This window comes from Phyllostomus hastatus, unplaced genomic scaffold, assembly GCF_019186645.2.
Source record: "Phyllostomus hastatus isolate PE091 unplaced genomic scaffold, TTU_PhHast_1.1 phas_scaffold_555, whole genome shotgun sequence".
NCBI classification, from domain to species: domain Eukaryota; kingdom Metazoa; phylum Chordata; class Mammalia; order Chiroptera; family Phyllostomidae; genus Phyllostomus; species Phyllostomus hastatus.
In genome coordinates, this window is record NW_025334036.1 from 14434287 (window position 1) to 14459077 (window position 24791).

Below are 24791 nucleotides of genomic sequence, written 5' to 3' on the forward strand. Positions count from 1 at the left end.
CTCTGTACTCAGAAGGCAAATAAACTAGGTGACAGTCTGTATTTTTGTGCTAGAAAGTCACATTCTAAGGACATTTCCGATGCCCATGTGTCACTCAGCTGAAGGTTCACCGCACCGTGGACGGAGAGCCTCGCCGCCAGCTGACACCCCCATCTGACAAGTCTCTCTTGTGCTTGCACAGCGCTTCTTTGTCTTACAGTTCAGCTGTCATCAACAGCTCTCAGCTGGCACCCAAAGTTTGCAGCAGGAGCATTTAGCCAGAATTTTGCTCTTGCTTCCTCTGCAGCCCACCCCCAGGCATGGAGCGGGGGAGGTGGGGGAAGCACGAGAGTAGACGCACACACGGAAACCCCTCCATGCCCACGATTCTTTGGCTCCCTGCTCTTCCTGAGGCCAGAGAGCTCCAGTCCCAGATGTCCACTGGGAAAAGTGGGCACAGGGGCATAAGCTTGAACAGGTGCCTCCTGGGGGTGTCAGGGCAGTGATGCTCGAAGGTGACATTGTGAATAAACCAAGTGGTTTCAGGGCGTAAGAGAAAAATACCTATGTATGATGGGCTGAGGGCCGATGTGGAATGCAGGCAGCCAGGTGTGTCTGAAGGAGCGTGGGCAGCCAGCTCAGGGAGGGGCTGGACACGGGTGGGTGGGCCAGCCGAGCCGTGGACTGCCTTCAGGACAGAGCACGGGGGGCACTTCTGGACCGAGGCCCTTCGGGGCCACCTGGAGGAGCTTCACTTTGATCTACAGCTAGGGGTGTGTGTCAGGCATCCAGACAGAAAATCTGACGGACTTCATGCCCACAGAAGGCGAAGAATTTTGCTTCATGCTGGCCGAAAAGGGGAGGGTGAGCTATACACCTTTTGCTGGATTTCAGCAGCTCCTGGGGGCTGTGAATGCATTTCCTGAAACCTGGACACTTTGAACTGACCTGGAGCCTTTAACAAAAGGGAGACCAAAAGCTTGTCCTTTGCTCAACCCTGAGTTCTTTGTAGCCCAGCCTACCACTCATTTTAAAGATTTTTATTTATTTATTTATTTATTTATTTATTTATTTATTTATTTATTTTTAGGGAAATGGGAAGGGAGATAGAAAAGGAGAAACATCAGTGTGTGATTTCCTCTCGAGTGCCCCCTACCTGGGACCTGGCCCGCAACCCAGGCATTCGCTCGGACTGGGAATCGAACCAGTGACTTTTGGGTTTCCAGGCCGGCGCTCAATCCACTGAGCCACACCAGCCAGGGCTGAACACATTTTGAATTAGTGGTTTGAAATTTTTGTTAATCTGACATCCAGGCCCTCTCTCAGACAGTTGACTACTGCTTGCACGTGTCCTCTTTGTCTCGTACGTGTAATATATGTTACTTCTTTCTGTGTCTTTGTGTGTCTTGTAATACATTTTCAGTTCCAGTTTTTATTAGTACCCGACTATGCCGTCCCTTAGTACTGCTTTTCCCTGGGCTCTTACACCTAGTACAACACAGAAAACAATACCGCTCAAGCACCTGCTTATAGTCCATCTTGCATTGTTTGCTTCTCTTTCATGCACATCAAAAAAGGACAAGAAAATTGTATCTGTATTCATAACATCAGTAAACAATATCAATAGCTTATTGATGGACATAAAATGTTTCTTATTCCAAATGTGCAGAAGGAGCAGAAGAACTTGGCCTGCTGCTTCCTGGTCCCCCGTAACTCCTTGGAGACCTAGGAGGAAAAAAAGTGAAGACAAACCATCAGGAACATGAAGATACAGAAATCTCTGCAGAATGGTCCTGAGGCCCGTCTTCTTGGCACCTGGGAATAGCAAAGAGATGACATTTTGAAAGACAAGTCTTTCACAGCAAAAGCACTGTCTGTGGGTGGCCTGGTCCGAGGCAGGGGCCTCAGCCAGCACCTGCTTCTCCTGAAGTTGAGTGGCACCCAGGTTGCAGGAAATATACCAGGGGTCTGCGTTCAAAGCAATGGCATCAGTGCAGGGCGGGCCACAGACGCTGAAAGCTCCAGGTGCCCCGGCCTCGCGCCTTTGGTTTGTGACTCAGGTGCTATAGGCTTAGGAGTGAGTCAACCCATATCTCACAATGACAGGAGAGCTGTGGGGCTTAACATTATCAGGCCTCTGCTTTTCTTTTCTTTACTTTTATTTTCTTTTCTTTTAAATATTTTATTTTTGTTTATTTTTGAGAGAAGATGGAGGGAGACAGAGAGGTAGAGAAACATCAGTGTGTGGTTGCCTCTAGCATGCCCCCTACTGGGGACCTGGCCCACAACCCAGGCATGTGCCCTGACTGGGAATCAAACCCAAGACCCTTTGGTTCACAGGCCAGCACTCAGTCCACTGAACCACACCAGCCAGGGAAGGCCTCTATTTCTTAAGCTATTTTTTGTGTGTGTATGGTGAAATATACATGACATAAAACTTACCACTTTAAGTATTTCTTATTAATTGTACCATTCAGTAGCATTAAGCACATTCATGTAGTGGTGTAAACACGATCACTATTCGTTTTCAGGACTTTTTATAATTCCATTCTGAAATACGGCCCATTGAACAGTAACTCCCACTCCCAGCCCTTGCCCCTGGTGACAGCCTGTCCCTGTGAGTGCAGCTCCTGCCGGGACCTCATAAAAGCGCGCTCGTGAAAGAGTTGTCCCTTTTTTACTGGCTTATGTCACTTAGCATTTGGCCTCTAACGTTCACCTATGTTGTTGCATGTGTCAGAATTTCATGCTTTTTCAAGGCTGATGAATAGCCCGTCTTACACCCTTCACTGCCGTTTCTCCTAAACTAAAAAAGAGCAAGTCCATTGTATTTTGTCCAGTTGTTCGCCCATTCATTCATCAATGGACCCTTGGGTCGTTTCCCTCTTTTGCCTTTCGTGAATCATGCTGCCGCGAGCATGGGTGTGGGAATGCAGGTGTTCAGGTCACTACTTTTACTTCTTTGGGGTGTGTATTGTCCCAGAAGTGGAATTGCCGGGTTACATGGCGATTCTATACCTGCGTAACTATGGTGCAGTTTTCCACAGCGGCTGCGCCGGCTTCTGTTCGCACTGACGCACGCTGAGGGTGCAGTGGCTCCGCGGCCTCCCCCGCGCCTGTTTTCTGTGCACGAGTGGTCGTCCTGGTGGACGTGACCTGCTCTCTCCTCAGAGCCCTGAGTTGCATTTCCCTAATGATCAGTGAGGTTCAGCATCTCTTCATGCACTTTATTTATTTTTTTTTAGACAAAGGGGAAGGGAGGGAAGAAGAGAGGGAGAGAAACATCAGTGTGTGGTTGCCTCTCCTGCACCCCCTACTGGGGGCCTGGCCCGCAACCCAGGCACATGCTCTGACTGGGAATTGAACCTGCGACCCTTTGGTTCACAGTTGAACGCTCAATCTACTGAGCCACACCGGCCAGGGCTGTTTGTTTATGTGTTTAGTGAGGAGGCCTCTGTAGGGGCGAGATGAGCCCATCTAAGCTTCTGTGCTAGAGATTCTCACTGTTCTTACTGAGATTTAGTAGGTTTTCTTGAGAAAATGTGTCTTGGTAGACTGTATACTCTTAGGACAATTTCTAAAGCCTTAAAAAATGTGTTTTCATACTGGATTCACTGGTTAGGGTTGTTTTGCCAAAGACCTGGCCCACGAGCTTCCTCACACCCAGGTTCTGGACGTGGACTCACGGTCTTTCATTCTTAAAGGCCCAGCACGCATGGGCGTGGGTGCACCCTCTTCAACAGACACGGTATGATTAGCACACGCGGGGATTCACGTGAACTCTGTGCTCCGCTCCACAGGGCGAACGGGGTGGATTTTAGGCGCAGCCGTAGTCTGTCACTCACAGGGCGGCATGGGCCACTTTTGCGTCAGACACACTGAAGAGGACGGGAGCGACTGCCAGGGCCGTGCCTTCTCCAGCTGGAGGCTGTCAGCGGAGGCAGAGCTCCAGGCCGAGGGACAGGTGCCTGTCCCCAGGGCCACTGCCCCGAGTCGGGGCGACCGCGGATGGTTCTCCACCAGGTTGGATGCCGCTGCCCAGCAGAGGTCGCTGTTGGCTGAGTGTTGTCCCCCAGCCGCCAGCTCAAACTAGGCCCATTGCCAGTACTGTCGTGTCTCCCACTAGGCACCGTGCATCGTGTTTAGTCACCAGTGCCCTTAGTCCCCTGCTCTCTGCCACAGGTGTTAGCCTTCCTGTGTCTTTCATGACCTCGCCGCTTCGGAAGGGTACAGGCCAGCTAATTCCTAGACTGTCTCAGCTTCCTCCTGATTAGATACAAGTGATGCACTTTGGCAGGGACACCGATGAGGTGACACTGTGCCCTCCCCAGTGACCTCTGAGGACGCACAGGATGCTGATTTCTCCCATTGCTGACGCTGTTTGCTTTGACCGCTGCTGGGCTAGGGTGGTGTCTGTCAGAGTATGCAAGAACGGTAAAGATAACTTTTTCTGCCCTGGTGGGTGTGGCTGAGTGGACTGAGTGATGGCCTGTGAGCTGAAAGGTCGCTGGTTCGGTTCCCAGTCAGGGCACGTGCGTGGGTTGCGGGCTGGGTCCCCCATTGCGGGAGTGAGAAATACAACCACACATTGATGTCTCTCTCCCTCCCTTCCCCTCTTTCTAAAAATAAATAAAATCTTCAAAGTAAAAAAAAAAGATAACTTTTTCTTTGTATAATTATTGACGAACCAGGGGAGCTGCCTCAGGGAGACCACGTGACCAGGCCGCTCCTCAGCCCCTGGTCACCGACTCGTGTCACTATTCATTGATGCTTCCTGTCTAAGACGCTTGTTCGTGTGAGGTTGCCAAACGGTGACATTGTGACTCAGCCATTCCTCCCACTTGGTCACTTTGGTTTTTTTAAGTACTTCCTGTGAGGGCTAGAGCTCTGCTCCTCCGTGTGGTGGGCTGGCTTCCTGTGTTAATTATAACAAATCACCGAGAATTAAAATGACCAATCAGAAGTAGGTACTTTACCCTGAGTGGAAAGAAACCTCTCTGACAGGGAGCATTTTGACATACCTGAAGGACCAAGGTGTGTCTTGGAGGCAGGGAGTCCCTCTTGCTGAAGGTGCTGTCGCCCAGCAGGAAGAGGGGACAGCTATGGTGGGCTGAGGGGAGTACAGGGGACTCAGCAAACGTCCCAGCACCAAGGGAGAGTTCACAGGTGGGCTGCGCTGGTGGTTGGCAAAGAGCCACCCCAGAAAGGTTCTAAATTATGCTGAGTAGCCTGTAAAGCAATTTTGTATGAATTGGTTATAGTAAATGCATGAGAAAATTGGACTTTGAAGAACAAACCTCATTTGAAAGGAACATAAAACTTTACTCCAGCCCTGGACCAGGTGGCTGTCTGTTGGTGGGAGGATCGTCCCTTAAACCCATAGGTCACAGGTTCAGTTCCCAGTCAGAGCACATGCAAGAGGCAACTGACTGATGGCTCTCTCTCCCCCTCTGTCCCTTCCCCTCCCTCTAAAATCTATAAGCATGTCCTGAGGTGAGGATTATATTTAAAAATACTTTATTCCAATGAATATCTGTGTCTCTGGGGGGGTGCGTGTTGCACCCCTGCACCCTAAATCATAAAGGTTCAGCTTGTTGTTTGTGTCAGTTTGACTTGGTTGCAAAAAGCATCTGCCACTTTTAGTGGCTTGTCATTCTGCAATTTGTAGACTAACTTAAAAGATTCCTGAGTTTACAGTATGACATTCATTATTCTTTCAAAGAATTTTAATATATATTCAGTGTTAGAGAGAGAGTGTGTGTGTGTGTGTGGGGGGGATTTGTTGTTCCACTTACGCATTCACTGGTTGATTCTTCTATGTGCCTGGAGCAGGTAGCGAACCTGCAACTCCGGTGCATCCACACAACACTCTAACCAACTGAGCTATCCGGCCAGGGCGTTCTGGTCCCTTCAGTTTTAGTTTTCATGTAATTCCTCTCTTAAGTATGCAGCTTTTAACCCTCTTGCTTCTTGCCTCTCTGACATTTCCATCTTGCTCTTTCATAGGTACCTCCTATTTAACGGACATTGTGTGGTGGGCAGGCACCATTGCAAGTAAGTACCCTGTGTGGTGAGCTTGTTTTCTTTCTTTGTTAAAATCAGTCATTCCCCTGGTGGGACTGGGGTGGGGTCGGGGGAGGATGAGATGGGGGCGTGGGGGCGGGGGTGGAGGTAGGCCCCATGCAGTTAGCCCTGAATTTAACCCAGGCCACACTCTGCTGGACCCAGAGAAACTAAAATAGCTCCTGCTTACTCACGCGTAGTCGGGCTGTTGGCCTTTGGTGAAATTACATGTTTTTGCTGAACATAATTGGTTTTACAAAGGCGGCTTTCTTCCTTCAGCCGTAAGGACCAGTTCATGTGCTATGACCAAAAACGCACTTTATAGATTTCGAACTTTTAAATATATAAAGGAAAATAATATGCGAAATTTCAGAAATATCACAAGGTTCATTTGTCTCACATTGTCTTTTCGTTGAGAAATGACCTAGCAGACGTGATGGCTTTCACAGGAGAGCTGTTATTTAAGCTCTCGCTCCCTGCCACCCAGGTGGTCCTTTGTCAGTGCGGCCCAGCAGCCACACCGGAGCAGGTCCCAGGCCATTTCAGGGACACGGGGAGCCCAACACGATCCGTCTTAGAACAAGGGTGTTTCAGGGAGAGAGTGGAAATATACAGTGTTGCACCCACTGTCAGTCACTGGTTTAGCCGGGGAATTTCCGGAGACCTCTGAAGCTGCTCCCCAACCTATCGGGACAGTGACTGGGGAGGGGGCCTTGCTCCCCAACCAATCAGAACAGTGATGCGGGGAGAGGGGGCGGGTGCTGCTCTCCGTTGCTGTCTCGGCCCTTAAACGTGCAAATAATGCTTCTTCCCCAACAAGTGGTTTCTCATAAGCTGGAAAGTGGCTGGTTCAAGGCTTAGCCTACCCAAATGCAACTCGGATCCTTGCCAGGAGAGGGCGCTGTCATTGCAAGTGACATCCTGTGATTCTCTCCACAGTGGCTGTTGGCCAGATTGGAAACTTCCTGGCTTACACGGCGGTCCCCACGGTCCTGGTGACACCCCTGGGTGCCCTTGGAGTGCCATTTGGGTGAGCGCTGGTGTTCTGTGTTTTGGGTTTTAATGTGCCATATATGTAAAATGGAAACTTTTTATTTTTAATGTTTCTGTTCAAATAGTTAAAGGAAAATCGTAACTGAAGACAGTTCTTCAGTGTTCTCCTCTATATGGTTTAGTTTCATTCCTTCAAATGTATTATTTTTAAAGATTTTAGAGTGAGGGAGAGAAACATCAATATAGGGTTGACTCTCGCTCACCTGCTACTGGGGACCTTTCCAGGTACCTGGGCATGCACCCTGACTGGGAATCGAACCGGCGACCCTTTGGTTTTCAGGCTGGCACTCAGTCCACTAAGCCATACCAGCCAGGGCTATTCCTTTAAATTTAGTTGTGTGAATTGTTGACCCTTGTCTTAGAAATGTGCTTTAGTTATATTTCAAATCCTAACTTACTCCTGGGGATCAACAAGTGTTGTGCTATCATTCTCTGAGTTGGCTCTGGAGGACGTCTGAGAGACTAGAGTTTTCCCGGCGCCTTGGCAAGTGATTCAGAGAAATCCTTAAGCAGAACTAGTCAGGTGGTATTTTATTTGGGCGCCTACCATTCCCTGCTGGACACTGAGCAGCCCCCCTCCCCCCCACCCTGGGAGACTGTGGAGGCTGGGACAAGTCACACCTGGGCGCCACTGGGTGTGTGACAAAATTCACATCTCACCAGAGTCAACAGCAACTGGATCCCCCAGGAGTGGGCTCTGGTTTGGTCTGGAGCAGGGCTGCCTCATCTTTTGGCATCTCGGGGCCACACTGGGAGAAGAGGAGTTATCTCGGGCCACACATTCAATACACAAATGCTAATGAAAACTGATGAGCAAAAGAAAGGTCTTAAGTAAATTTCTGATTTTGTGTTGGGCCACATTCACAGTTATCCTGGGCCTCATGTGTCCTGGGGACCACAGCTTGGACACCCCTGGTCTGGGGCGAACCTGAAGGGAGGCAGGGCTTTGGGTTTTTACTGGAGTTAGGAGGTGAGCTGGGCGGGGGTGCCCACCCTCAGCTCGGGCTGGGGCTTGCCAAGGGACTGGGGACAGCGGGACCCAAGCACACTCGCAGGCCTTCTTACCAGGTTGCCCAGGTGTGGGGCAAACAGGATAAGGGAGGAGAGGGGACATGAAGGCTCCCAGCCACCACCGGACGTCACAGATGGAATCTTTTTATTATATGTTATTATACAGAAAGGACTAAATAACACAGCTCTTCCCGTGAACTTAGTTGTATTCTGCTTTGCTGTTGAAGAAATCATGAAGATGTGATAGAAGAGAAAGAAAACCCAAGGTTCTCATTCATTGAATGTCTCATTCAGAAGACATTGGTCTTCTGCTGTGTTCCAGACAGACCCCGAATCTTTGGGCAGATGTGTGTCTGTGGTGGATGTATTAATTAATTAACTAATTAATTAATTAGTTTATTTATCCACCCTCACCCAAGGGCATGATTACTGATTTTTAGAGAGGGGGGAGGGAAGGAGAGGAATATCAATGTCAGAGGGAAACATCGATCGGTTGCCTCTCGCTCACACCCCAACCAGGGACCAAACCTGTAACCTACGTGCGCACCCTAACTGGGAATCGAACCCACGACCTTTCAGTTCATGGGACGATGCTCCAACCTGCCAGGACTATGATGGACGAATCTAATTTTGTGTTTTTAAGCTTTAAGTTTCTCTGATCTAAAAAGCACAAATACATTTTACACAGGCGAACCTTTGAAAATGTGTCTGTACAATAACACGCTGCCCTTATCCAGACATGAGGCTCATATCATACACGGCTTGACGTCATTTTGCACGTTGGTTGGCCCCCCAAATCTCCCGTTGCCTGAGTGGTGCTCACGTCGGGAAATCATTACTCCAGCTTCCCAGACCTTAGCATCAGTGTCTGACTCGTTCCCTTGAAAAATAACCAGGTAAACAAGCAACCCGAGGCTGCGATCTTTGCACATTGCATGTTTAAGTGTAGGTATGGAAATGCCTTGCCTGGTTAATTTCCAAAGAGCTGTTCTGATGGACTTCAATAATTAAGTCACCTCACCGGGAATGCACATTGCTCCAAGTCTTCGGAAGACGTCACTCATTCAAAAAAAAAAATGTGAGATGGTATTATGGATAAAAGGCTGCCTTTAACTGAGGATCCCAATAAAAGTTATTTTTTAAAGATTTTATTCATTTAGCCCTAGCTGGCATAGCTCAGTGGATTGAGCGCAGGCTGCGAACCAAAGTGTTGCAGGTTCGATTCCCAGTCAGGGCACATGCCTGGGTCCTGCAGGCCATGATCCCCAGCAACCACACATTGATGTTTCTCTCTCTCTCTTTCTCCCTCCCTTCCCTCTCTAAAAAATAAATAAATTAAAAAAAAAGATTTTATTTATTTTTAAACAGAGGGGAAGGAAGGGGGAAAGAGAGAGAGAGAGAAACATCATTGTGTGGTTGCCTCTCATGCACCCCCTACTGGGGACCTGGCCCAGAACCCAGGCATGTGCTATGACTGGGTGTCGACCTGACGACTCTCTGGTTCACAGGCTGGCATTCAGTCCACTGAGCCACAACAGCCAGATCTAGTTCTCCCCTCTTCTCGAAGTAGGCCTTCCCTACCAATTAGCCTTTCCCTACTCCAAACCTCTGATCTTTTCAATACTGGCCTTTCTCTTAACGCTTAGGGTACAGGAACCTTGGGACTGTAACACAAATATGTGTCACCTTTGTCCCCTGATTTGGACGCTATTTGGGCTTCTGCCTGAGTCATTGCTTCCCAAATAGCTGTTCTTACTGATCTCAGTACCTGCTTGTTGCCACTCAGCTTGAAAGGCCTTTTTATTTAAGTTAACAGCCTCATGGGCCAGGCTTGTTTCTGCCTATGTCTTCCTGCACGCCAGCCCCTCCCCACTGTGGCAGAGCCCACCTCCCAGGCTGGTTCCAGGCCCACCTCCTCCTGCTCCTGAGAGTCCCCTTCTCCGCTCTCCCCTCCCCCCCCCCACTCTGCCCTCTGGTTCCCTCCTGTGCAGAGTTACTCAGAGCCCCTGCGTTCTGATGTCACTCGCTGGCCCTTTCAGTGACATTTCTGATGCCCTGTGCCACTGCTGGGCTCCCTTGAGGGACAGACACAAAGGGTATGAGGAAGAAGATGGCAGCCTGGGCTACTACACGGGAGTGTTGCCACCATGATGTCACCTCCTGTTGGCTTGGTGGCCTTGGGTTCAAAGTAATCCTTCCTGAGGCTCAGTTTATCTATCAGTAAAATGAGAATTAAAATGGAAACAATCCTGTTTGATATGGCCTGGCCGCCTCCTCCTCGAAGATCTTCCTGGCCCCTGATTGCCTTCGGTGTGACACTAGGAATGTGGCAGTGGCCAGTCGCAGGATTTCCTAAAGGCCCAGGTTTTCTGCCCTGGCCCATGGGGCTCAGTGGGTTGGATATCCTCCCGCAGAGTGAAAGGTCTCCAGTTTGATTTGCAGTCAGGGCACATGCCTGGGCTGCAGACCAGATCCCCCACTAGGGTGCGCACAACAGGCAACCACACATTGATGTTTCTCTCTTTCTCCCCCCTCCCCTCTCTCTAAAAATAAATAAATAAAATCTCTTAAAAAATGGTAAGGCCAGAACAGGCCCCTCTTTAAAAAAAAAAAGGAAAACTTACTTTCCTACTCTGGTATATTTCATACCCACGGAGCAACACCACAGCGAGCTGTGTATACATTAACTGTGCACTGGCTGTGCATAGAGTTCATGTGAAAATCCTGTTTATGGTGAATAGGGTTCAATAAATTTTTGATCTTTCCACTCTTACAAACTCAAAAGTAAAATACAGCTATATAGAAAATGCAGCCCCCTCTCTCTGTCTCTGGGGCTCTCTTCTTCCTCGAGGATGCCGGGAAGACCATGCTGTGGCTGCCTGCATTTCTGAGCGGATGCTATTTTGGATGGGAAGGAACTCTGAGCACAGCCCGCATCGGGCTGGCCTGGCAGAGGGTGGCAGGCTTATTTTTCTTTGGTGTAGAGGGAACAGGCTCTGAGGCAGAAGCCTGCCCTCCTTCTGACATTGTGTAGCTTTTGTATCTCATGTTGATTTAGTTTGTAAACTAACCCTACAGAAATAAGGTAATTAAAAAGTAACGGGGAATGGTAGGAGAACCCAGGTGTTAGAGTTGAGCCTTAATTGATAGGCCTAAGTGACTAATTCTTGTGGAAAGGTGTTATTCCAAAATTGTGCAGCTCTTGAATACTCCTTTTATCACAAATATATATATATTTTTTATATATGAAAGAAAAGAAAATGTAGCCTCATAGTGTTAGCAATAAAAATTTTTCTTGAAAGAAAATGTGGGTTTTCTACTCTGGCTGGTGTGGTTCAGTGGATTGAGCACCAGCCTGCAGACTGAAAGGTCACTGGTTCAATTCCCAGTCAGGGCACATGCCTGGGTTGTGGGCCAGGTCCCCAGTAGGGGGCGCGTTAGAGGCAACCACACACTGATGTTTCTCTCCCTCTCTTTCTCCCTCCCTTCCCCTCCCTAAAACGAAATAAATAAAATATTTTTTTTTTAAATGTGGCTTTTCTAAAGTAACTGCAATGGGTAGACACAGGTCTGATAGTGTGATTTCAGCTCTGATTTCTCTTCTTTTAATCCAAGGTCCATTTTAGCCTCTTATCTTCTGAAGGAGAAGCTCAACATCCTGGGCAAGTTGGGGTGTCTGCTCAGCTGTGCAGGCTCTGTCGTGCTGATCATCCACTCCCCGAAATCTGAGAGTGTGACCACGCAGGCCGAGCTGGAGGAGAAGCTGACTAATCCAGGTGACCCCTTCTAGCCTTCGGGTGTCCTGTGTGAGCCTCTGGGGGACACCGTGCCATGTCCCCAGACCCTCTGCTGTCCTGTGCAGAGTGCCCCTGCCTCTAGCACCTGTGCCATCTTGTTGGGTTAGCTCTAGGCCCCCACGTTGGGGACCACCTGTGTCCCGGCCCCACCTCCCCTGGTGTGTCGCTGTCTGAGAGCCATAGCCCAGTTTGATTTATCTTAATGCTCCCCACAGAGGTCTCCCTTTTTCCTGTGTATTTTTGATGTACGATAAGTTATTTTTTTGACAAGTGCAGTACAAAACCAATAATTGGGATAATTATACTGGTCTAAGAGTAGAGATTCTCTGACATTCCTTCCAGTAGACCATCTGTGTTCCTGACTGACACCTTGAGACAGGGGCCAACCCCAAACTGCAGCCCCCATGTCCTGACACAGGTGTGTCCGGCCACGGAGAGTCTCCCGCTCCTCTGAAGCTTTCCGTGGCCACGGGGACACTGCCACGAGATGTCTGTGAGATACGAAAAGGGAATTCATTGTGAAGCTCTCCGAGGCTGTAACTTCCCACGCCTGGACACTCAGCATGGTGGTCTTCATTTCCTCCTGTAAAAGACAAAACAGTTACATTACAGAGACTGGACAGGTCAGAAAGCTAGAGCTGAGCGTCCCAAGGGACTTACCGTATTTTGCCATGTATAATGCTCACTTTTCTCAAAAAATTTTTTGAGGGAATATAAGGATGCTCATTATACATGAGTATAATAATCCCATGTATAATGCACACACAGTCATAGGTGTGCATTATACATGGCGAAATATAGCCCTTTATCGACCATTCAGAGCACTGTGTGTGAAGGCTTTTGCTTTTTTTTTTTTTAGATTTTATTTATTTATTTTTAGAGAGGGAAGGGAGGGAGAAAGAGAGAGAGAAACATCAATGTGCGGTTGCGGGGGGCCATGGCCTGCAACCCAGGCATGTGCCCTGACTGGGAATCAAACCTACAATGCTTTCGTTCACAGCCTGCGCTCAGTCCACTGAGCTATGCCAGCCAGGGCTAAGGCTTTTGCTTTTTGATGATTGTGGGTGTTGCCACTACAGGCAGGTCCTGACTTGTACAAAAAACATTTTGTCTGATTTGAATAGTTTGGTATAAAGACACAATGGCAGCCAGAGCTTTTTCTCTTTAACATGAATACTTTAAAAAAAAAGATTTTATTTATTTATCTTTAGAGAGGGGAAGAGAGGGAAAGAAATATCAATGCGTGGTTGCCTCTCGAGTGCCCCCTACTGGGGACCTGGCCTGCAGCCCAGACATGTGCCCTGACTGGGAATCCAACAGGAGACCCTTTGGTTCACGCACAGGCCAGTGCTCAGTCTACTGGACCACACCAGTAGCTGGGTTGGGTTGCCAGGGCTGGGTTGCATTTTGATCCGGTAGAACCGTCTACACATGCCTGGGCCCCTGGCCTCTGCCCATGGGGTGCAGTCTTCCTCTCTGTCCCTGAGTCATCCTGCTTTCCCAGTGCCCCCCCCCCCAAGACGTGAACACAGGGGCACCCACCCCCTGCCTAGTTTGCCCGGCTGCCTCTAACGCCAGACACCCCGTGTTTTGCAGTGTTCGTGGGCTACCTGTGCATCGTGCTCCTCATGCTGCTGCTGCTCATCTTCTGGATCGCACCGGCGCACGGGCCCACCAACATCATGGTCTACATCAGCATCTGCTCCCTGCTGGGGAGCTTCACCGTGCCTTCCACCAAGGGCATCGGGCTGGCGGCCCAAGACATCTTCCACAACAACCCGTCCAGCCAGCGGGCCCTCTGCCTGTGCCTGGTGCTCCTGGCCGTGCTCGGCTGCAGCATCATCATCCAGTTCAGGTACATCAACAAGGCGCTCGAGTGCTTCGACTCGTCCGTGTTCGGGGCCATCTACTACGTGGTCTTCACCACGCTGGTCCTGCTGGCCTCCGCCATCCTCTTCCGGGAGTGGAGCAACGTGGGCCTGGTGGACTTCCTGGGGATGGCCTGCGGCTTCACCACCGTCTCCGTGGGGATCGTCCTCATCCAGGTGTTCAAGGAGTTCAACTTCAACCTGGGCGAGATGAACAAGTCCAACGTGAAAACGGACTAGCGGGCGGCAGGGGCTGGGCTGGCGCGAGGAACGGGGAAGTGGGCATGGTTTCTGGTCCCAACAGGGTGGGAGGGACAAGAGACCCCAAGTCACTGGGACTAGAGTTGCTCGTCTGTCAGGGAGCGGTCTAGTGGACGGGGCGGGGGGGCCTGGCCCTCTGTGGGCCCGAAGTTGCCGCGTGGTCGCCTGGGCGTCATCTCTCTGAGCGGAATCTCACGTGCATCATAACGAACCTGGAAGCTTTCATGACTACCCTTTCTTTTCAAATGTTTTACCATTCTTTAAGTAGAAAACAGAGGCGGGCTCCGTGTGGTTAGTCCTGGCAGGCCAGATGTCCCTCCTGGGACCATCACTTTGGACGTGGAGTGTGTCGAACCTGACTCTGTACAGTAAATGCATCCGTAGTTGTGTTATTTTGCATTGAGCCTGTATCCCCTCGCCCCGATGAAGAGGCGTATACATTTCATTGTTTCTAGCCCCCTGAGGAGCTGACTCTCCCTCCCCCACCCACCACACGCTGACTGCGGATGCAGACAGGAGAGTGGCCGGGCCCACCACGCTCCGTTGCCAGGAGGACTCTCCGCAGCTTCGATCAATTTCAGTGCCTTTACCACTTGAACTGCTCACTTAATTTGACTCGGACTGTGTGTATGTTCTCTTAGCTTAGAGTAACGCCACCTCCTTGAGTATTACTTCACTGTTTCACTATTTAACATGGAAAGGTGTCGAGTGGTTATAAGTGACTGGATATTCGTTTGTTGGAAGACAGACTGAAGACACGTTAGAGCGATCGACCCTATGAGCATGCAGTTCTTGCCCAACTAAAGACGGTTGACTTAGTAGCATGAGGTCTTTTGTTTGCATTCAGTCTGTGTAACTGGGATCCAGTATCAAGCATACCCACGTTCTCTTTCAGCGACCACTGGGGCCACGCAGGAGAACTGAATTATTTAACTTGATCATCAGGCTGTGAGAGCAGAGGGTGACTGCCCAGCCCCGCACATATCAGGTTCCCTGTGGAGCGGGAACAAGCTAAGGGACACGGACAAGCTGCGGCCAGTCAACCGGGAGCGCCCAGCGGGAGATGCAAACGATTCTCCAGCGGAAATGAGAACCATTTCATTTAGCCGGCTCCCTGTTGCGAGAGGTGGCGGAACCCCCTACAGTTACTCACCCGACTCTTCTTAAATTTCTGAAATACTGAAGAGCCATTAATTATGCTGATCTGTGGGTCAAAGAGACCATTCATCTGTTTAGAGTAACCTCCCCCGTGTATCAAAGGGAACAAAGCGCAGAGTGAAGTGTTATTTCATCCAGATACCGTGTGCTTCGCCTGCGGTGTTTTGTCTAAATAGGCAGCTGTGCCGCCTTGGAGGGCGGGGCAGGGCGACGGAGATGAGCCGAGGCAGAACATGGAATCTGATAATACCCAACTACAGTCATTCACTAGAGAAAAAGTATGCTTTTCCGGCCGAAAGAGAACATTTCTAAAGGCCCAAGGAATAGTATCCTCAGGTGTTGGCCAAAGAGGCTGAGCAGAACGTGATGCTCGCACAGAGTGAAGAACACATTTGTGAATTCAACGTCCATGGGACGATCGTGGGTTGTCAGTGACTCATGAAGTAAGAGCAGCAACAACATTATTTAAACAGTTAAAAAATATCTATTTACTGATAGTTAATAAATGTTCAAAAAGTTCCTCACTCTTTCGATCAGCTCGCAGAGGTTTGTTTTTTAATCTCAGTATTTTAAGGAATGCAGGCCTTAATTTATGGAACTGAACTTTCCGAAAAATCTAATGTAGCCGTGTTAGTTTACTTTTAGGTATACAAATAGTTCCCCAGGTCAGGATTCCTCTTTGAGAAATTGAAAGAATACGCATGGCAATACGCTTATACTGAGAAAGGTACAAGTTGTGCCAAAGTTATTGGTTTTGCTTTTTGTTACAACTTACCTAGGAAGCTTAGCTGAAACTCCTTTGTTGGTGTTCCTTATTATATTTTCATTCGCAATTATACCACAGGTACTCAGAGGAGATGTTTTCAGGAAAATCGTCTCCATGATTTTTTTAGAGTAAAACAAAACCCTCAAAGTGTTCATGACGCACCTTCCTTTGAAGGCAGCTGGTCCCAGGCCAGGTGGGTCTCCCAAGTTCATGTCTAGTCAGCAGATGATCTTGGTCGGAGATGCAGCTTTCCTTCTAGTGGAACCAAGGTCACATTGTCCATGGCATTTCACGTGTGGCACTCCACCCTCAGAGCAATGGACGTGACCGGAGCTCTAACAGCCTAATTGTCAACCTTGACTTCTGACTTGACCACATTTCTCTTACAAGTCTGTGTGTCCATAATTCATTTGGAATGGCAAAGAAAAAAAGTTTGGAAGTGAGAGTTTCATCAAGGGCCTGCAGGGGTCATGGGTGTCTGCAGAAGTAAACACACATAAAACATTTTCATTGTCAGCCTATCCTTTGGGTTTTATCTCTGATAAAACGAAGAAAAATACCTACTGTGTGCTTGTTTTCAAGCTGCCTTGGAAATGTTTTTGATCACAATATGCAGATTTGCTATGGAGAGATACTTATATAGGCATTTCTCTCCTCTCCTAACTTGGATGATGCCTTATTTTCTCATCAGAATCTGGGCATTTAAAAAGGTTGCTCACGGATCAAGTGTAGACTGTATTAAGGGTTCCTACCCAAACCAAGTCCCATACCCTCCCCGGGCGTTGAGCTGTTCTGCAGGGTGGCTCTGTCTCTGCAGAGAAGGTTCTGGGGACAGGGGTGGTCAGCTCCTGGCAATGTGTGGGGTGAGATCTGCCCACAGTGGGAACTTCAGGGAGGACCCTCCTGGTTCAGCAATAAGAAATACTCCAATTCCTACCTTTCCAGTCTGTTTGTCACACTGAGTTTCATTTGCAAAAGTCCATTCCGGCAGTAGCAGGTTGGTCTTTGTCTTTTCTCTGGGACTCACGTCTGCTAGAAATGAGTGCTATTACAGGATACGGTCGCCTCTCCTTATCCTTCCCCACAGCTCAGCTCTTGGTAGCTACGGGGCTCGCTTCCGGAGGACAGTTCCTAGACAGGTGTGAAGCACCCGAGGGGCAGCGTCTCCCAGGTGTGGGCGACCACTTCCGGCCCCGGGGCCCTGAGGCGTTAAAGAGCACAGGCCCCTGGCGTTGGGAGAGATCCCTCTTTTCCAAGTTGCTGGACTCATCTCCAAGAGCTGAGCAAACGCTGCTCCGGTAGGTGGCTGATCCACACCTGCGGCTCTTTGCTGATGTGACCTTAATCTTGGCTTGGGCTTCCGTTGAATGAGTAGACAACGGGGGAAGTGTACTTCTGTTCAGTGCTGTTCCCAACTGTCTGCTGGGCCCCAGGGGTCTGCAGGAGTCGTGCTCACTGTGTGGGACATAGGTCACGCATGGAGCAGGCTTGGATGGAGTCTTGGTGTTCTGCTTTCTCAGGGACCACACATGCAACATTCACTCATTATCACGGGCCTTGCTTCCAAGAGTATGTCTGTGAGTTTTTCACATGTGTCACATTCATAGCTAGAGGTCCGTGAACGTGAGTGCAAAGGGGAAAGGTCATGCGCACACACCAGTCACTCCACAAAATGGTTTGTCATATCAAATACCTCAATATTCTCACTTCCACCTCACATTTGTACTGCTGATGAACTTTAACAGTCAGCCCTTTAGCTTTCAGTGATTTAATTTTTTTAAAGATTTTATTTATTTATTTTCAGAGAAGGGAAGCCAGGGAGAAAGAGAGGGAGAGAAACATCAGTGTGTGGTTGCCTCTCACACGCCCCCTGCTGGGGACCTGGCCGGCAACCCAGGCATGTGCCCTGACTGGGAATTAAACCAGCGATCCTTCAGTTTGCAGGCCAGCACTCAGTCCACCGAGCCATGCCAGCCAGGGGTTTTTGGTGACTTTTTACATCTAACCGGATTCTTATACCTCCATTGTGTACCTGCAAAGATTAAGAATAATAGTGATGGGAAGAAGGATTTGACCCAATATCACGCCTCATTTATTTTCATATAAGTTTCTCACATGCTGATAAATGCAACAAAAGAATTCTATTTTAAGAAAATGTAACCTTGTTACATAAAAAAAATAATCATCTAGTAAAAAGGACATACTCAGTAGAACAAGGATCGTGTAAATAACATCTATTTCTAATGTAGCCAGTGGGATAGGAACATAGGCTAGAGCCCAGAGCATGACCAGGGAGAAGGATTTATTAGTTCTTTTCTCTATTTGTTCTTGAATCGTGCAACTCTAGGTGAGTCACTTTACCTTTCTGTGCCTCAGTTTCTCTACCTCTAAAGGGTTGGGTTGGTTCTCCAAATCGACTGTCCGAGGGTGCTTGTACTTGAGCCGGTGCCAGCAGCCTCGGGTGACAGTGTCATGTGCAGGATGGCCTGGGGGTGACCAGGAACACTCGTCTCATCCGGGCCTCCTGTCTGCTCAGGACGAGGCTGTGGACGTGCAGCTTCAAGCACTGAATAATAAGCAAGGGAAGCGCTGGCTGTGAAGTTTGCGTCATTTCATGAAGCTTTAGTTTTCTTCTTTGTTTATTTTAAGAGGAAGAATGTTCTATGTTCCACTGTAAAATAGGGAGGTTAAATGGGGACTTGGAAAGCAGTGCTGAATGGTCACACTCTGATGGGGTGATGCGCTTCTTCGGCATCCTCCGTAGGTTTCTGTTCTGCAGGAGATTCCACGGCTTGCAAACCAGATCGACTCTGTTGTGTGAAACGTGCTGTGAATGATGCTGAACTTCGTGCTTTCCAGCCACTCCGCCCCGACAGCGGACTGCCTGACACCAGGTGACGGTCTGGCGCTGCTGGACCACTAGTGCCAAAGGATCTCTTTGAAAAGTTTGGCATTTCTTTTACTTATCAGCCTAGAATACTTTGCTCCCCCCCCCCCACCTTCTGTTGGTGTTTTTGCACTTTGAAAAAATTTAAGGTTGCTAGTTTTTGAGAACCATTCCTGAGTCTTTTTCATTCACTGTTACTTCCTTATAAAAGGGAACATAATCATGAAAGAGAAGAAGACGACGAAATTTAAACAATGTAAAATGTGGACGGGTTGCATTCAAAGGTTTCTCATGTAAACGTCCCGGGAGCTTCCGATGACCACGCTCACACATTTGTCAATGGCTGACTTGCTTACATTTTGCTGTATAGAACTAGTCATAGCATGTAATTGCCTTATGTAAATAAAAAGGCTATTTGTTAAGTTTTCCAATATTTATTAATCTGGATGTGTTTTAAAATAAAATGACATTTCTAGCCGAACATTCGTTTGTCTTCCCCTTTGTCGGAAATGTTTGTGTTGTCTCCAGTTTCATCTCGAGGTATTTTCTCAGTCATGTGTCTCCCGTTTGCTTTGTAGAAATGAGTAGCCCTGGCCTCCATCCCGATGTAGAAAATGTCCACCAGTGCTCATCTTAGGGAGGAAACCCACGATGCATAAAGGCATTCACCAGTCCTGCCCGTGTGGCTCGGTTGGAACGTTGTCCCACAAACCACAAGGTTGTAGGTTCGATCCCCAGTTGGGGCCCAGGGCAGAGGCAACTGGTCAATATTTCCTCTCTCACATTGATGTTTCTCTCTCTCTATAAAATCAAAAAGCATATCCTTGGTGAGGATAAAAAACTGTGCTCCCTTTTTTTTTTTTTTAAAAAAAGGAATTTACCACATAGTTATTACTTTCTGATACAACAAAATGATGGTATTAAAGAAAAGCACCTGCATTTTAATCTTAATACCTTTTACATACTTTTGAAATGTATAGCAACATTTTATTATTTTTTAAGCACATAGAAAATTAGAGAATTAGAACACATTGAATATTCTGTCATCAGGAATATTGTCATTAATCTTTTTTAATTTTAAATCATTTCTTTTCATGATAGTTGACATAAAATATTGTATTAGTGTCAGGTGTAAACCCCAGTTATTAGACATTATATAACTAAGTGATCATCCCAATAAATCTTATTTCCATCTGACACCATACATACTTATTAGAATATTATTAACTACATTCCCCAGGCTGTGCTTTACATCCCCATGTCTATTCTGTTACTATCAATTTGTACTTCCTAATCCCTTCACCTCTTTCACCCAGCCCCCAACCCCCTCCCATCTGGCAACTGTCAAAATGTTCTCTGTATTTATGAGTCTGTTTCTGTTCTGTTTCTTCATTTATATTGTTTTTTAGATTCAGTTATTGATAGATATGTATTTGTTGCCATTTTATTGTTGTATTTTTTCCCTCTTCTTAAAAGAGAAGAAGAAAGAAAAAGAGAAGAGAAGAAGAAAGATCCTTTAGCATTTCATTTAATACTGGCTTGGTGGTGATGAACTCTTTTAGCTTTTTCTTGTCTGGGAAGCTCTGTATCTGCCCTTTGATTCTGAATGCTAGCTTTGCTGGGTAGAGCAGTCTTGGCTGTAGGTCCCTGCTTTTCATTACTTTGAATGTTTCTGGCCAGTCCCAACTGGCCTGCAAAGTTCTGTTGAGAAATCAGCTGACAGTCTTATGGGAGCTCCCCTGTAGGTAACAAACTGCTTTTTTGCTCGCTGCCTTTAAGATTCTCTCTTTATGTTTAACTTTTGGCATTTTAATTGTGATGTGTCTTGGTGTGGGCCTCTTTGCATTCATCTTGTTTGGGACTCTGCACTTTCACCAGGTTAGGGAAGTATTCTGTCATCCTTTTTTCTTTGTATAAGCAAATGAAGACATTGTTTTTAAAGATTTTATTTATTTATTTTTTAGAGAAAGGAGAAAGGAAGGAGAAAGAGAGGGAGAGAAACATCAATGTGTGGTTGCCTCCCATGAGTCCCCCATTGGGGACCTGGCCTACAACCCAGGTATGTGCCCTGACTGGGAATCGAACCAGTGATCCTTTGGTTCACAGCCCATGCTCAATCCACTGAGCCACACCAGCCAGGCTTTTGTCATTGTTTTTTAAAATAGGTTTTCAAATTCTCACTCTCTCTGTTCTCCTTTTGGCACCCTCATGATGTGAATGTTGTTGGTACACTTGAAGTTGTCCCAGAGGCTCCTTACACGACCCTCATTTTTTTTCGATTCTTTTTTCTTTTTGCTGTTCTGATTGTGTCTTTTGCTTCCTTACATTCCAAATCGCTGATTTGATTCTTGGCTTCATCTACTCCGCTATTGATTCCTTTTTGATTATTCTTCATTTCAGTTAGTGAATCCTTCCTTTCTGACGGCTTTATCTGTGGTCTCCATGTCCTTTCTTATATTGTTGAAGGTCTCACTAAGTTTATCTGTCCTTCCCCTAACTTCCTTGAGCATCCTTATAACCAGTGGTTTGAACTCTTCATCTAATGGATCACTTGTCTCCATTTTGTTTAGTTCTTCTTCTGGAGTTTTGTTGTGTTCTTTCATTTGGTCCCATGTTCCTTTGTCTCCTCATTTTGGCAGCCACCCTGTGTTTGTTTCTATGTATTAGGCAGAGCTGCTATGACTCCCAGGTTTGATAGAGAGTGGCGTAGTGTAGTAAGTGTCCTGTGGGGTCCAGGGGCATAGCCTACCTGATTATCCAGGCTGGGCCCTCCGGGTGCACCAATCCATGTGGGGCTGTGTGCACCCTCCTGCTATAGTTGAGCCTTAATTGCTGTTGACACATCAGTGGCAGAGATTTACCACCAGGCTAATTGTAGACAAAGCGTGGCTACAACCATTGTGGAGGAGCCCACCCCACGGTGCAGAACCCATTTCAGCAGGGCTCTGGTGCCTGCTGGGTAAACCCCTTGAGCGTGTCCCTTGTGGAGGAGATTGGGTGGTGCTTCTACGTGGTCTGAAGCTGTCCACCATGTGCACTGGCTCTGGGAAAGGTTCAGGCCAAAGTCAACACTGCCTGTGTCCTGACAGGGGACACCTGGCATGAACTGCAAAGTGACCTGCAGATGGCGACTGCTTGTGCTGGGCTTGGAGGTGTCCGGAAGCCACGCTGGGAACCAAGGATGGCTGCTGCTAGTGCTGCACCTGGGGCCCCTTAGCCAGAGGCATGGGGCAAACAGGCCAGACGCTGCTTGTTTGAGAGAATTTAGGAAAATCTGAAGCGTGAGCCAAGACAGGCTGTTCATAGGGAAAACCCACTGGATACAGCTTGTGTGGGCCTGAAAGTTGGGTGGGGGAACTCGGGGACTCACCAGAGTGGGGCGAACAGTAATAGCCAGGTTGACGGACACTTGGATACGGTGCCTGCCTGCCAGCTTTGTGGCTGGAGGGCTCAGAAAAGGAATAATGGCCTCTGCCAGCATTTCCAGCTGGGAGAACGCTGCCTCTGTAGTTCTCACCCTGATGCCAGACACTTCAGAACCCCCATATGTCCCTGGTGCCTTTTTAAAAAATGTTTATTTTAGAGAGAAACATCGATTTGTTGCTCCACGTACTTATGCACTCATTGGCTGATTCTTGTATGTGCCCTGACCAGGCATCAAACCTACAACTTTGGCGTATCGGAATGATGCTTTAAGCAACTGAGCTACCCAGTCAGGGCTGTCCCTGGTGCCTTTCAACAGCTGCCCCAGGGCTGCAGCTCAGAGTGAGTACAAGTACATTTGTGTGCTGACCCTTTAAGAGGAACTGCCTGGGACTCCGGAAGCCTCCGTCTCACTCACCCAACATCCTTGCTTATTTGTTTGTTTAAGATTTTATTTATTTATTTTTAGGGGAAGGAAATGAGAAAGAGGGAGTGAGAAAGAGAGGGAGAGAAACATCAATGTGTGGTTGCCACTTGAGTGACCCCTATTGGAGATCTGGCCCATGACCCAGACATGTGCCCTGACTGGGAATTGAACTGGTGACCCTTTTGTTCGCAGTCTGGTGCTCAATCCACTGAGCCACACCAGCCAAGGCCCTCACTTGTTTTTATAGCCAGAAGTCATGGGGACTTTTCTTCCTGACACTGGAACCGGCCTGGGCTGGGGGGCCTGATGTGGGGCTGGGACCCCTCATGAGCTATCCTTCCCAATTTTTATCAGCCACACGGGTGTGGGACCAGCCCTTCTGTGTCTCTGACCCTCCTAACAGTCTCGGTGTGGCTTCTATACATCCTTAGTTGTACTACTTCCTTTGGGCTAGATTTCAGGCAGCTCTGAAGGGTGGCTGTTCTTTAGTATAGCTGTATTTTGATGTCATCATTAATCTTTATTAACCCTGTAAGTCATTTCACTAAGTAAAAATAGTTTAATCTATCAAAGTTGATTTCCCAGTTATTTTATTTTCACAGTAATTAGAAACATATATTTTAATTTTATATTTCAATTACAGTTTACATTCAATATTATTTGTATTAGTTTCAGGTGTACATTATTGCTAGTTTCAGCAATAATGCAATAACATACATTAGTATGTTATTGTCTATTTAGTGGTTACACAATAATAGACTTTACTGATGTGGACCCCGGCTGATGGGGTCCAAGGCATTATAGATGAGACAAGACAAATTCACATGGAATACCAAGTCCTGTGGAGGAAAAGGGACGGTGCAGCTTCTCTCTCAAGAGGAAAAAAGCTTCAGCCCTTGCCTTGACAAGCTTTTATTGCTTTTCTGGGCACATTACATGATGAATCCTCATTTATTATGAGCAGGTTCACTTTAGGTGGTTACCTTTTACAGAAAACAAAGGAGAGGATGCCACTAATCACATCACAGAAGAAGGATATTTGTAAATGCAAAGGGAAAAGTGGTCGAACTGGTTACACTCATCTTTGGAAGGTTTAGCATGGATTTTAGGAAGTTGCTTTAAAGCTATGCAGTGAATGTTTGCTGCCTCAACTCAGGGTGAGGGAGTTTTAGCAAAAAGCAAGTCTCAAAGCATCCCAGGTACAATGCAGGCCTGATTCCCCACAGGAGAACCTATCCGTAGGCGTGGGTCCTGTGCATCTCTGGGTGGCAGCTGGGCCCATGCCACGCAGAACAATCTATACTTTTCAAAGTGTTTCCCTTTATATTTCAAGTGCCCTCTGCCACCATACGTAGTTGTTACCATGTTATCGAGTATATTCCCTATTCTGTCCTTGACTTCCCTGTTATAGGGAACTGATATGCATGGCAGTGGCGAATGTAGCCCAGCCCGATTTGGAAAGCTAGCAGGAGCGAGGTGGCACACAGGAACCACGCCCATGGATAGGTTCTCCCATGGGGAACCATGCGTCCTTGTACCTAAGCTGCTTTAGCTAAAACTCCCTCACCCTGAATTGAGGCAGCAAATGTTTACTGCATCTCTCTCAAGCAACTTCCTTAAGTCTCTGCTAAACCCCCCAAGGATGGAGTGTAACCAGCTCAACCACTTTTCCCCTTGATCTGCAACAGCCTTTCCTTTGTTACCTATCAAACATAATCACCTAAAGCCAACCTGTGCATAGTAAATGAGGACCATCCTCGATGTAATGAGCTCAGAAAAGCAACAAAAGCTTATCTAGGCAAAGGTTGAGTGGCTCTCTCACTCAGAGAGTGGCCATGCCGTCCCTTTTTCTCCACAGGACTTCTGCAGTCCATGTGAATTTGTTCATTGCATCCACAACACACGGGCCCTGCTGGTTGGAGTCCGTATCACCCTGTGACTGTTTTCTAACTACCAACCTGTGCTTCTTAGTTTCTTCACCTTTTCACCCAGGCCCCCCTCCCCTCTGGCAACCATCAGTCTGTTCTCTTTGTGTTTGTTTCTGTTTTATCATTTTATGTTTTAGATTGCACATATAAAGGAAATTATATAGTATTTG

At 47.7% G+C, this 24791-nt stretch overlaps 1 protein-coding gene across 1 annotated transcript in view; it reads left to right on the forward strand.

Annotated features, from left to right (window-relative positions):
• The window catches only part of NIPA1 (NIPA magnesium transporter 1), a 33023-nt gene extending 13699 nt beyond the window's left edge, over positions 1–19324 (forward strand). The window contains exons 2-5 of the mRNA XM_045824943.1: positions 5986–6033; positions 6982–7072; positions 11722–11882; positions 13500–19324. Coding sequence (XP_045680899.1) covers positions 5986–6033; positions 6982–7072; positions 11722–11882; positions 13500–14011 — 812 coding nt within the window. The 3' untranslated portion in view covers positions 14012–19324. The remainder of the gene's footprint in view (positions 1–5985; positions 6034–6981; positions 7073–11721; positions 11883–13499) is intronic.
• Positions 19325–24791: the final 5467 nt, after the last annotated feature.